The 14,183-nt window shown below is 42.3% G+C and overlaps 1 protein-coding gene across 2 annotated transcripts in view; it reads left to right on the forward strand.

Moving 5' to 3' along the window:
• Positions 1–13,944, forward strand: part of MRPL42 (mitochondrial ribosomal protein L42) — a 32,567-nt gene extending 18,623 nt beyond the window's left edge. For both annotated transcript variants that reach the window (XM_077265409.1, XM_077265410.1), the window contains exons 2-5: positions 1,942–1,999; positions 6,570–6,654; positions 9,077–9,234; positions 13,755–13,944. In XM_077265409.1, the coding sequence (XP_077121524.1) occupies positions 1,942–1,999; positions 6,570–6,654; positions 9,077–9,234; positions 13,755–13,800 (347 nt within the window). In that variant the 3' untranslated portion in view covers positions 13,801–13,944. The remainder of the gene's footprint in view (positions 1–1,941; positions 2,000–6,569; positions 6,655–9,076; positions 9,235–13,754) is intronic.
• The last annotated feature ends 239 nt before the right edge of the window (positions 13,945–14,183 follow it).

The following is a 14,183-nucleotide window of genomic DNA, read 5'->3' on the forward strand; positions in this document are numbered from 1 at the left end:
TCAGTGACAGACGCAGTCCTTCCGCGAATTGGCGCAGGATTTGAACCACGCTTCGCTAATTGGTCGCGCCCGGCCGGCCGAATCCTGTGTATTCATTGCATTATTCTGAAATCTTCATGAATAAACTTCATACATATTCTAGAATACCCGATGCATTAGAATTGCATTAGAATGGGGCCACCATATAGTATAGTATAATGCACCCCCATAGGCAGACTCTATGTAGTATAATGCACACTCCCATAATCAGACTCTGTATAGTATAATGCACACTACCACAGGCAGACTCTATGTAGTATAATCCACCCCCCATAGGCAGACTCTATATTGTATAAGTCACTCCATTGAAAAAAAAAATACAATATCTCTCCTCATCGTTCCCCTGTTGCTTTGATCGCCTGCACATCTCAAAGCATCAGGCGGCAAGTAATGACGTCATCGCACCTGCTGTCAGTGTCTGCGTCAGTGACGTCAGACGCTGAAGGGGATTGATGGGAGAGGGAGTGTGATGCTCCTGCTCTCATCAATGCGGTTAACTGTATCGGCATCCAGCAGCATAGCGGCCAGTTAGCAGAGCAGGAAGATTAAGTCTCCCTGCCCTGCTGCAGAGTGTTATGTATTGGCGCAGTGTGCACCATGACAGTTGCAGTAGCGAAGCTCCAGGTGGGCCCTCAGAGCGCTGGGCCCAGGCGCCCCACTGGTAGCTATGCTACTGGTTTCAAGAAATGACGGTTCCATTTAATTAGCACTAGGTTCAATATATATGTTCCAGTGATGAACGTCTAGAAATATTGCACGCCATATGACAATAAATGTAAGAAATACTTTGTTATAATACAAGTAAAAACACAGAAAAATTCGCAGGGCACATCCACACAGAAGCATGAGCTGAAAACTACATGGGTAAATAGTAATACACAGCAAATAAACAGTTAAAAGTAATCTGTCACCAGGTTTTTGCTATCCCCATCTGAGAGAAGCATAATGTAGAGGCCCCAATAGCAGGCTGCATGTTAATTTTTTTCATCAAAATCCCTGTTTTCTCTGCTGCAGATCTAGCAGTTCTCTGAACACAGAGCTCTGTATAACCTGCCCACACTACTGAATGACAGCTTTATGTGTACACTGTGCATAGGCAGAAAGCTTCCAATCAGTCTTGGGGAAGTGGTTATTCAGAACTCATGAACATGGAGGACCGCTTTTCAGCAGGTTTTCTAGTCCTCTGGTGGTAATCTCCTGCGAATAAAACAGTGATTTTTATATAAAAAAAAAATACAGCAAGCAGCCCAGTAAGTGACACATTGCTGGAGAGAGGGTCTCTGCATTATGCTACTTAGGAGAAATGAATATTTACCTCTGTCCACGCTAATGAAATTGGAGAGAGGTGAATATTCATTTCTCTTAAATAGCGGGCATATGTGACCGCCTGATACCTGCAGGAGCCGGCTGCTGCGGCTGACACTGTGCGTGCTATTACAGAGAAATTAATGTTCACTGCCAGCGCATTGAATATTCATTTTTCTTTAGCATTGGGCGCAGGCTTTACGCGCAGCAGCTGCCTCCTGTGACCCGCTGCTGCCGCTCCCCCTCCATCTTCTGGACCCTCACTGGAGTATAAGCCGAGGGGGGCGTTTTCAGCCCCCAAAAAATGTGCTGAAAAACTCTGCTTATACTCGAGTATATACGGATTACTTTCACAATACAGATGTAGCTATAATCACCAGTGACATAGTAAATAGACTTTTATCTTCTCTGACTATTCCTGTAACTGCTCTGCATATAAATTATGATCATACGAGGACACCATGATGGGATACAACATTGCTTTATTTTGCTTAGTGGTAATGTGTTTTTCCTGCTATCATTCAAGGAAATAAATACACACTGTGCATATAACGTCTGATTAAAGATGATCTGACTAAATGGATTTCTCTTTTACAGGCCAGTGCCTACTACATCACGATTCTTCCTACTCTGCCCTCCCAGATGATTATAATTGGTATGTGACCTGAAATCACGCTATGTCTATTGAAATTGTCATCTACCTAAATATGCTCTGATAAAAAAAATGAAAAATATTGTAAAATAAGTATATTTGGTAACTCTTAACCCACGTAGTTTGGAGAGATCTGTATCGTCCTTCAAAGAAAGACTCCACTGCCCAATGCTCGAGAGACTTGGAGTGGAGAATGTGTTGGCATGTGCTGGATATATGTTTGGTTGGTATGTCCTGGCATATGTGCAAAACATGTTGATAGAACCTTATGTACCCAGAAAACAGTTGTGCTCAAAAGTTTACATACCCCGGCAGAATGTTTCCTTTCTTGGCCATTTTTCAAGGAAATATGAATGATGATGCTAAAACTTTTTCTCCACTTATGGTTAGTGGTTGGATGAAGCCATTTATTGTCAAACTACTGTGTTCTCTATTTAAATCATAATGACAACCCTGATCAAAAGTTCACATACCCTGGTGATTTTGGACTCATAACCTGCACAGAAGTTGACACAAATGGGTTTGAATGGCTACTAAAGGTAACATCCTCACCTGTGACCTGTTTGCTTGTAAGCAGTGTGTGTGCATAAAAGCTGAGTGAGTTTCTGGGATCCAGACAGACTCTTTCATCTTTCATCCAGCCACTGACGTTTCTGGATTGTGAGTCATGTGGAAAGCAAAAGAATTATCAACGGATCTATGGGAAAAGGTAGTTGAACTGTATAAAACAGGAAAGGGATATAAAAAGATATCCAAGGAATTGATAATGCCAGTCAGCAGCGTTCAAACTGTGAGTAACAAATGGAAAATCAGGGGCTCTGTAAAAGCAAAGCCATCGTCATGTAGACCAACAAAAATGTCATCCACGACTGCCTGGAAAATTGTTCAGGATGCAAAGAAAAAGCCACAAATAACATCAGCTGAAATACTGGACTCTCTGAATACTGGCGGTGTGGCTGTTTCAAGATGCACAATAAGGAGGCACCTGAATAAAAATGGGCTGCATGGTCGAGTCGCCAGAAGAAAGCCACTACTGCATGAATGCCACAAAGTATCTCTCCTACAATGCACAAAACAGCACAGAGACAAGCCTCAAAACTTCTGTAACAAGGTAATTTGGAGTGCTGAGACCAAATTCAAGTTTTTGGCCACAACCATAAACATTACATTTGGAGAAAGGTCAACAAGGCCTATTATGAAAGAAACACCATTCCTACTGTAAAGCACGGAGGTGGATCGCTGATGTTTTGAGGATGTGCGAGCTACAAAGGCACAGGAAACTTGGTCAAAGTTGCAGGAAAGATGAATGCAGCATGTTATCAGCAAATACTGAAGGCAAATTTGCAATCATCAACCCGGAAGCTGCGCATGGGACGTACTTGGACGTTCCAACATGACAACGATCCAAAACACAAGGCCATGTCGATCTGTCATTGGCTACAGCAGAACAAAGTGAAGGTTCTGGCTGGCCATCTCCATCTCCTGACCTCAGTATCATTGAGCCACTCTAGGGAGATCTCAAGCACGCAGTTCATGCTAGACAGCCCAGGAATTTACAGGAACTGGAGGCTTTTTGCCAATCAGAGTGGTCAGCTTTGCCATCTGAGAAAATAAAGAACCTCCTCCACAACTGCCACAAAAGACTTCAAGCTGTCATTGATGTTAGAGGGGGCAATACAAGGTCTTAAGGAATGGGGTAAGTAAACTTTTGATCAGGGTCATTTGGATGTTTTGGGTTGTCATTATGATTTAAAAATTGAAAACACAGTATATTGATAATAATTGGCTTCACCCAACCACTAACCATGAGTGGAAAAAAAGTTTTGGTTTTATCATTCATATTCTCTGAAAAAAGGCCAAGAAAGCAAAAATTCTGCCAGGGTGTGTAAACTTATGAGCACAACTGTATATGCCAAAAGTGTGAAATACTCTTGATGTCTTCATTCCACGTAAATCAATGTCAAAACACCCTTATTTGTAATTGACAGACTTAAAAATGAATAAAACATTTTATTTTGGTTTGTGTTTTTCTTTTCACCTCTCAATTGCCAAGATATTAGCAAGACACAGCATTTGGCCCCTAATGAGTCAACTCTTGTTAAAGGGGTATTCCCTTCTCTAAGACCCTATCCCAATATGTAGTAGTTGTAATAATATTAACAAATACTTCCAATTAGAAATGTAGTATAGTTTTTCTTACTCGCTATGTCTCTTTCATCATGTGCAGGCATTGCAGGACCTTAGGTATTCATGGTTACGACCGCTAGCAACTAGCTAACTGTCAGTATATCGGCGTTCGTCGTAAGCATGGATACCTAAATTCCTGCTATACCTGTACATGAGGAAAGAGACCTAGCAAATCATAAGAACTATACTACATTTCTAGTTGGAGGTATTTGCTAATATTATTATTACACCTTACTTCATATGGGGATAGGATCTTGGCCATGAGTGTACCCCTTTAAGTACAAGTTGGTTTTATCAGATAGTTTTCACTGGCGGCGTGTACTTCTTCATTCTGTATGATGCTGACCAAACATAAGCAGGCACCAACACTCAATGGAAAGAAGAACACACCCCCACTGTAGTTTAGAGCAGCGGTCCCCAACCTATGGCTTGGGAGACACATGTGGCTCCTGGCTCACTGCCAGCTTTATGCATTGAAGCCTAGTCTGGCAAACAGCTATGAAGAGCAGGTCTCCAGATGGTGACTTTTGTAAGTAGACCCTTACAGAAGAGCAAATATGGATTTGCACATACTGGTAAGATGGAGACAGGACGATGGAGACATATAATGTCAGACAGCCTTATCTAACTTCCTGCATGATTAGCAAGTGCTGGGAGTACAGCACAGATGAATAGCACCTTTCGAAAAAGGTCATCATAAGAGCAGAGCAGACTGTCGTTCGTTATATGTCTCACACAGGAGTAGCCTGCTCTGTTCTCACAGCGATTCCATGTCGCTCTAAGCTATGGTGGGAGCTTGTTCTTTTTCTGCTGAGAGTTGATGCCTGCTTATGATTGGGCAGCATCATACAATAAGAAGTACATGCCTCCAGTGAATATTCTCTGACCACACCTATTTGGACCTAACAAAAGTTAACTCATTAGGTGCTAAATACTCTGATCTCTAATATATCTGCAATGGATATGTGAAAGACTGTGAGCCCTCGCCGGCAGGGTCCTCTCTCCTCCTGTACCTGTGTGCCTTGTTTTACTCATGTTTACTGCACTTGTCTAAATTTGCCCCATTCACATGTAAAGCGCCATGGAATAAATGGTGTCATAAAAATGTATAATAATAATTAAAAAAAACAAAGAAATAAAAAAAAAAGCGTTTTACTATACAGTCACTATTACATTGTGTGTTCAGTTCAATATGGAAAATTTGGTGAAAGCTCTTTAAACCAAGTTGTCTTTAAAACTTAATCCCACATTTTTGACTTAATATTCAGTTATGGCTACGACTCCCAAAGTTCTAACCACAGTAGCCCGGGTGCCAGTCATAGAATCCATTATAGTGCTTCAGTTTTTAGCTTGATTACCTTGCACTAATTAAGTTCTGGGTTTGAGTCTGACCTTTAGAAATTAATTTCAGAGTTTGCCTTGTGTTTGTGGGTGACATAAAGAAAAATGTTATTGTTTATAAATTTTACACTGTAAAAACTAAATAATGCATGGTATGCGCACAAGCCTATGGCACCATAGAGTAAAGGTAGGGCACTAGTTACTAATCTCACACATGCCATCATACAGCAATGGTGGGGAAACTGCTACCAAGGCTCTAGAAATGCACCAATGAGAACAAGGAATACAATTATCACAAAGGCCCAAATTGGACCTGTTCTGTAGAGGTTAAAGGGGTTGTGCGGTCAAAACTGATAAGTCTGCAGTGATTCTCTGTGACTGCAGACTTATGAATCCCCCAGCACACGCACTGTGCACTGCAGGGATTCGCTGGCTTCTGACCTGGGACCGGAGGGTATGTGTCAGCGATATATGCCCCCAGCTAGTGGGCATGGCCTGGCTCTACATACACTTGGATGAAGCGAGGCCGCCCTCTAGTGTACCACGTCCATGGGCCGGCCGCATCACTAGAGTGTATGGAGCAAGGCCACGGCCACCAGCTGGGGGCATATATCACTCACACATACCCTCCGGTCCCAGGTCTGAAGCCAGTGAATCCCTGCAGCGCACAGTGCGTGTGCTGGGGGATTCATAAGTCTGCAGTCACAGAGAATCACTGCAGACTTATTATCAGTTTTGACCGGACAACCCCTTTAAATGTAAGTGGACTTAGAGCAAGGATTCTATCACTGACCTGGGTCCTCAGAGTAGAGCAGATTGCTGCTTTCCCCGCATACATCTGTAACTGCTTGGTAATTGGCCTATTGGGGCATTGCATGTAATGTGTGGATGCCCTAAGCATTTATGTGCCAAGGTTTCTGTACAGTAAGTGCCCTGCACGATTAGACATACTTCACGTAGGCCTGAGCACTAACCAGTTCCTAATGATAAAGATTCTCTTTCTCTTCTTTTCCCATCACTTCTCATCCCCACCATCCTTGTGTAGCGACGTGAAGCTGGCCCAGACATCAGATGGGAAAACCATTGTCTGCTACCATCCATCAGTGGATATTCCATACGAGCACACCAAGGTAACTGTGTAGCCTCTGACATAACCAGAAACGCGTGAGCTGCCTTCACACTGCCTATGTGCTGCACATTTACACTACAGTCAGGCATACAACTCATGGTAGAATTAAGTAGGATCCTGCAGCCTCAAGGGCGTTAGGGCTCCTTCACACCTCCGATTTTCTCATATGACTGCTCTCCATGGTTTTCAGGGATAGCACTGATACCTATGATAGTCTGTAGGGCTGTTCACATGTCTGTTTTTGTTGTTTTGAGTAGTCTACAGAAATCATCAGAGACATTTCCGATTCTTATTCGATGTGTTGGATGAAAATCTGCCATGCAAGGAAATGGGTCTGTGAAATAAATCGGACTGCACTTGGATGACATCTAAGTGCAGTCCAATTTTCACCAACTGTCAGAATGGAGTGGGTGGAGAATTTTTTTTTTTAATTCACATACAAAAAACAGAACACTCAGATCACACCCTGATTAAAATAGTCAATTTTTCTCGTACGTGGGAAATGCGGACATGTGAATGAGCCCTTAAAAGCACAGTCAACTAAAATGTTTATGGGTACGTTCACATGTACGAACTTGGTGCTCATTAAAATCATTGTCAATATCTTTGTGCAGCACGTGTGGATTTCACCCTGTGATTGCCAAGGGTAAAACTGGCCGTGAAAATCCACACTGTAGATATTCTGCTGGCAAATCCAGACAGGAAGTCTGCAGCACATCCACCACATGTGAACATACAGTGGCATGTAAAAATTTGGGCACCCCTGGTCAAAATGACTGTTATTGTGAACAATTAAGTAAGTTGAAGATGAAATGTTCTCTAAAAGGCCTAAAGTTAAAGATGACACGTTTAATTTGAATTTTGGGCATAGAAGATATATATATTTATTATTATTATTATTATTTTCCAAGGATGTTCAGATCAGGAGACTGTGAGGGTCATTGTAAAACCTTCAGGTTGTGTCTTTTGAGGTAGTCTATAGTGAATTTTGACATGTTTGGCATTATTATAAACATTTGTAGAAGCCATCCTTTTTTCAACTTCAGCTTTTTTACAGATGGTGTTACATTTGCATCAAGAATTTGTTGAAATTTCATTGAATCCATTCTTCCTTCTACCCATGAAATATTCTCCTTGCCATTAGCTGCCTCCTAATCCCAAAGCATGATTGATCCACCCCCATATTTAATGGTTGGCGAGATGTTCTATTCCTGAAATTCTGTGCCCCTTTTCTCCTCACATACCTTTGATCATTGTGGCCAAAGAATTCTATTTTAACCTTACTGGTCCACAGGACTTGTTTTCCAAAATGCATCAGGCTTTTGGAGATGTTCTCTTGCATACTTCTGACACTGAATTTTATGGTGAGGACGCAGGAGAAGTTTTCTTCCGATGACATCATGGTTTTTTTTTGCCTTCCTCTGGATCAACATGTTAGGGCATGTTAGGTTAGGCTATGGGTTGAACTAGATGGACTTAAAGTCTTCCTTCAACCTTAATAACTATGTTACTATGACATCCATGAAGGCCAAATTTGTTCAGGTGTCTCTGCACAGTAGGACAGTGTACCACAACTTCAGCATCTGCTAAATCTTTCTGAAGGTGATTTGCAGTCAAGTGGGGATTCTGATTTGGTTCTTACTGAATTTTTTGCTTTTGTGTTCCAGACATTATCTTGACCTCCACAATTTCTGCTGTTTCTTAATTACATTTCGAACTGAGGAAAGGGCAACTTGAAAATGCTTTCCTATCTTCTTATAGCCCTCTCCTGCTGTGTGGCTCCACCATTTTCATTTTCAGAGCGCTAGGCAGCTACTTAGAAGAACCCATGGCTGATGTTTTTAGCACAAGGTTAGAGGAGGCTGATTTTTATAAAGCTGGGAAATTTGCATCACCTGGCCTTTCCTAACGATGATGGAGAACAAGTCATAACCCTAACATGCTAATTAAGGTCTGAGCACACAAATCTCTAATGGTGCCCAAATTTCTGCATCTGCCCATTTTCCTTTTTGTAATTTTTAAAATGTAAAAAATGACAGTATAATTTTTTTTTGTTCTAAAATACAAATGAAACGTGTCATCTTTAACTTTAGGCCTCAGATATCATTTAATCTTCAACTCGCTTAACTGTTCACAATAACAGTAATTTTGACCAGAAGTGCCCAAACTTCTACATGCCACTATGTCATTAAATGGTGCTGCTGAGCATAGTGAGCACCCAGCAAAATAAAATCCAAGGGACTGTTGGTTGTGGTTTAGCCTTTATTAGTGGATACTTGGATACCTTTGGAGACTAAACATGATGACCTCACTTTTTTGGTACAAGGCTCTTTAATGCATTCCTAACTGTGTGCATGCTTACTGTCATATCTGTAGTAGAAAGTGCAGAATCTCATCCACTGCTCCTTAACTTTCCTATGTAGCCTCTTCCTCGGATAGATCCATTACACAACCAGGAAGAATCACACGAGCAGGTTCTAAAAGCCAGACTTTACCAAACTGAGGGTAAACCAGCGCCAACTAAAGAAGAGCTGAGCAAAATGTTCTACACCACCAAGCACAGATGGTATCCTGTTGGACAGTAAGTTATAAAGCGAACATAACTTTAATGGATTGTGACTGTATATGTGTAGAATGGAATGTACAGTATATGGAGTTACACTGATAGCATGGAGCAGAATCTTGGGGTGTGGGTTATTCTACAGCCACATTTATCCCCTATACAAAGGAAATGTATGCTGAGCAGTAGTGTGCCTGCTTGGCCACTGTTCCACTTCTATGGGAGCGATAGTGATTAGAACAGTTAACAAACGTGCACCAGGGCTCCTTTGTGACAGCAAACATAGGACCCCTATTTTCAGGATTGGTGGTGGTTTGCACTATCCTGTGTGTAGGTAAATGTTCATAGGATAGCCCTCTAAATGGGACATGGTCACAACAAAAACTCCAATGAAACTGCTAGTAAAGTGATATGGGTGATTTAGCCTCTATACAATATAGATTTTTACTGCTTTTGCTGTCCAGAAAAAAAGTTTCCATTTTTTTTTTTTTTGCTAATCAGGACTCCCTGATGCGCTCTTCACATGGCCGAGGGCTTCAGGCACCTTTTAATCCTTGAATTTAGCGCAATGTACCTTAGCTTTATTGATAGTGCTAACTTGGCTGAATCGCACCTTCCTCGCTCTTGACTGTAGCAGCCGCTCACTACACAAATAGGCAAGAAGCCGCCATAGTCAGGAGTGAGCAAAGAGCTGGCACTCCCAAGAGAGGCACAAGCATGAGGCAGCTACTGGACATTGCGACCCCTGCTAATTAAGGGGGTGGAACGGTACACCAAGGAGCCTGATTAACATGTTAAAGGGAACCTGTCACCCCCCCAGGCGTTTGTAACTAAAAGAGCCACCTTGTGCTGCGCTAATGCTGCAATCTGTCAAGGTGTCTCTTTTAGTTCGGTTCCCTGCAGTAATCGCTTGTATAATTTGCCCCTCATACCTCCCAGCTGTCACTCTGGGCCTCCGCCTCCTCTTCATTCATTAGCGTCCCCGGCGCCTGTGCTGTAAGATCGAAGGGCAGCGCAACTGCGCATGCCCGAAAAAAAAAATAACAGCTCAGGAACCGGGGATGCTAATGAAGGAAGAGGAGGCAGCGCCCGGCACGCAGAGGCCACGAGTGACGGCTGGGAGGCGTCTGGATTAGGGAGGAAAGACGTGCCTCCCTGGCAATTTCACGGTATGAGGGACAAATTTCAAAAGGGATTATTGCAGCAGTGGCAGGAACAAGAACTAAAAGAGCCACCTTGTCAGAATGCCGCATTAGTGCTGCACAAGATGGCTCTTTTAGTTACAAATGCCTGTGGGGGGGGGGGGGTGACAGGTTCCCGTTAAATAAAATATATATTTTTTTGTTATACATCAAAAGCATTAAAATTTATAGTACAGGCATGAATTTTATAGGAGCTAAGTCACCTACATGACTTACTAGCAGTTTTAATTGGATTGTCACTCCTTTTAAATGTGAATAATCATCATACATAATCCATATAATTACAAAAAATCTGCATTACAAGCCCCAGTATCCATCAGTTATCAATCTTTTCATGAAGCAGCTAAAAAAGTGTTCTCACATTGCAGACTAGAATATTATCTGTCTCTATAAAGGGAACCTGTCATTAGATCCTGGCACTGCATGAATCTGAGCCTGGCTGTGCGACTGCAGCCATGTGTGCTTTACCCTGAAGTGTTGTAGTGTTTCGGAGAAAACCTAGTTTGCGGAGTCAGCCTGAGACTAAAGCTATGTGCACACGTTGCAGATTTGCCTGTGGAATTTTCTGTGCAGATTCTTCCTCTCTTGCCAGAAAATGCAGGTGCATATTTGACGCGTTTTTTTATGCGATTTTTTCATGCATATTTGTATGTGTTTTTGAAAGCTAAATAAAGATGTATTATTGAACAAAAAAAAAACTGATCTTATTTCTTGTCCAACCTCTTCATTTGCATACTCCATTGAAGAGTAATGTTTACACACACAGATAGATATATCTATTTATCTATAGATCTAGACATAAATAGATATATCTATAGATTTATCTATAGATCTATGTATAGCTCTATCTATCGCTCTATCTATAGCTCTATCTATAGATAGATATATCTTTCTATAGCTTTATCTATCTATCGATGGATAGATAGATAATACCAAGCCTGATGTTTAGTAATAAACATGATAAAATGGTACATAAAGAGTTAAATAAAGACACACACACAAAATCTGCGTTGGCCAGTTCACACTTGCGACAAACTCGCACTAGTCTCGCACCTCAATACCCAGCATTGCCGCCGGCACTGGGACCGGAGCGTTCAGCTGCATAGAAAGACATGCAGCCGCACACTCCGGTCCCAAGTGCCGGCGGCTGTGCCAGGTATTGAGGTGCGAGACTAGTGCAAGTTTCTCGTAAGTGTGACTCTGGCCTTAAACGCAATATCTATTTAATTTATAAAAAAAAATGGAGAAAAAAAAATTGCGTGGGCTCCCGAGCAATTTTTAAGTCGAGTGGGAAAGCCAACGACTGGGTGCCGATGTTTATAGCCTGAGAAGGGGTTAATACCCATGGAGCTTCCCAGGCTATGAATATCAGCCCACAGCTGTATATTTAGTTCTTACTGGCTATTAAAATAGGGGGACCCCCCAAAAGAAAATTACGTGGGGTCCCCCTATGATTTATAGCCAGAAAGGCTATGCAGACAGCTGCGGGCTGATATTCATAGCCTAGAGAGGGGCCATGGATATTGCCCCCCTTAACCCCCCCCCCCCCCCCCTTCCCGGCTAAAAGCACCAGCTCCCAGCCGCCCCAGAAATGGCACCAAGATGCGCAAGATGCACCAATTCCAGGGCTTAGCCTTTTTCTTCCCACTGCCCTGTAGCGGTGGCATATGGGGTAATAAGGGGTTAATGTCACCTTTGTATTGTAAAGTGACATCAAGCCTGGTTAGTAATGGAGAGGCGTCAATAAGACACCTATCCATTACTAATCCTATAGTAGTGAAAGAGTTAAAAAGACACAGCCAGAAAAAAGTATTTTAATAATCTTAATTTCACCATACTTACAACCACGTCTAATTCCCCGAAGCCATCAATCACCTGCAAAAAATAAAAAATAATAAACCAACCGTATACTCCTTGTCCAACATAGTCCAATTAATAACGAGTGTCCCACGGCGATCTCCCCTATAGAACAGTGACATCGAGTGATGTCACTGCTCTATAGGACCCTCAGTGACACACTGACAGGAAAAAATGGCTCCGGCAGTGCATCACTGAGAGGTTACCTGAGTTTATTCTCTTGCTTTACAGCAATGCTGCATGGGAATTTTCTCACACAGTGTTGCCGGCAAGAAAATTAACTGAACTTAAGCGACCTCTCTCCCGGCAGCGGCGGAGGGATATACATTGCGGAGGATTACCTCTGCCTGTCAGTTCATTACGGAGGCCCTGTAGAGCGTGGACATCGCCCGATGTCACTGTTCTGCACGGGAGATCGTCGTCGGACACTCGTTGTTAACTGGACTACAGCGGAAAGGTAAGTATAGGTTGGTTTATTATGTTATTTTTGTTACAGGAGAATCGAAGGCTTCGGAGACTAGGTGATTGGTAAGTATTTACTGTATGTTATATGTTTTTTTACTACTGAACACAGCCATTGTCTGATGGGACTACTTTCCCATCATCGGCAATACTGTCACTGTGAGCATTCATTGCCGGATGGGAGCAGTAGTCCTATCAGACAATGGCTGCCTACACAGACACATACACGCAGACCTCCACACACACACTTCCCCCCTCCCGATCTGCAGCGTTTCATCCGCAGCAAATCCGCAGATCTTTTTTCCATCTGCGGTTTTGCTGCAGATGTGCCTGACTCAATGGAAGTTAATGGGTGCAGAAACGCTGCAGACCCACCAAAAGAATTGACATGCTGCGGAAAAAAAACAGCCGTGATTCTGCACGTATTTTTCGTCAGCATGTGCACAGCAAATGTCAATTTCACATAGACTAACAATGGCTGTGCACTACACTCCGGATTTGATGTGAATCCGTGCGGCCAAAAACGCCACGGAAATGCATCAAATCCGCAACATGTGCACATAGCCTAAAAGGGACACTAAAGTAGTGGATAACCTCTTTAAATTTGCTGTCACAAATGGCAGAACTGCTGGAAACCTGACCATAATGGGGTTTGTCAGTTTCCATGCACATCTGTCACAGTAGTCATGAATTTGTTACAAATGGAAGCCATGATGCCAGCATGATAAAATCATCGATGATTCTCGCTTTATACATTCATACAATGCTGACATTGTACCTGTTTCCCATACATATATTGCATATGTTCCCCCCCAAAAAATGGGTGCGCAAGCTCAATAAGGAGCGTCCAGCAACTGTGACTCAATATCAAGAGTGGTGGCTGTCCATGTGTAGAAAGCAATGGTGGTCGCACATGCAAAGCCTCATGCTGTCAGCGCTAATAGCAGTGCAGAGAGGGTTTATATTAGAAATGATTCACCTTGTTTTACATGTTATTTATTTGCTGTGTTTTATTTGCAGATATCATACAAGACGAATAAAGAAAGACCCTCCTAAGGACCGCTAATTGTGACGTGACATTTTCTGAATGGAATGCCCAACGTGACCTACTCCCACACATCAGATCTCCAATAAATGTTACATTTTGTGATGGTTTTCAGACTCTTGCTCTCTGATGATGAGTTTAACAGTGGGTGCAACTATAGAAAAACTTGTAAAAAATAAATGAAAAAGGACATTTTTGGGGTTTTTCAGTACTAAATCGATAGTGTATCCAAAGGATGCTGTCAAGACCCATGGTGATAACTTACATGTGGCTGAAAGAACAAGCCTCTTATTTCAAGGGTATACTTTAGATTTGCTTTTGATTATGAAAATGTAATGGTAATAACTAGTAATGAGAGAACGTGCTGGGATTAGGTGCCTATCTGATCATGCTCTGGTGCAAAC

The sequence above is a fragment of the Ranitomeya variabilis genome, chromosome 5, assembly GCF_051348905.1.
Source record: "Ranitomeya variabilis isolate aRanVar5 chromosome 5, aRanVar5.hap1, whole genome shotgun sequence".
NCBI lineage: Eukaryota > Metazoa > Chordata > Amphibia > Anura > Dendrobatidae > Ranitomeya > Ranitomeya variabilis.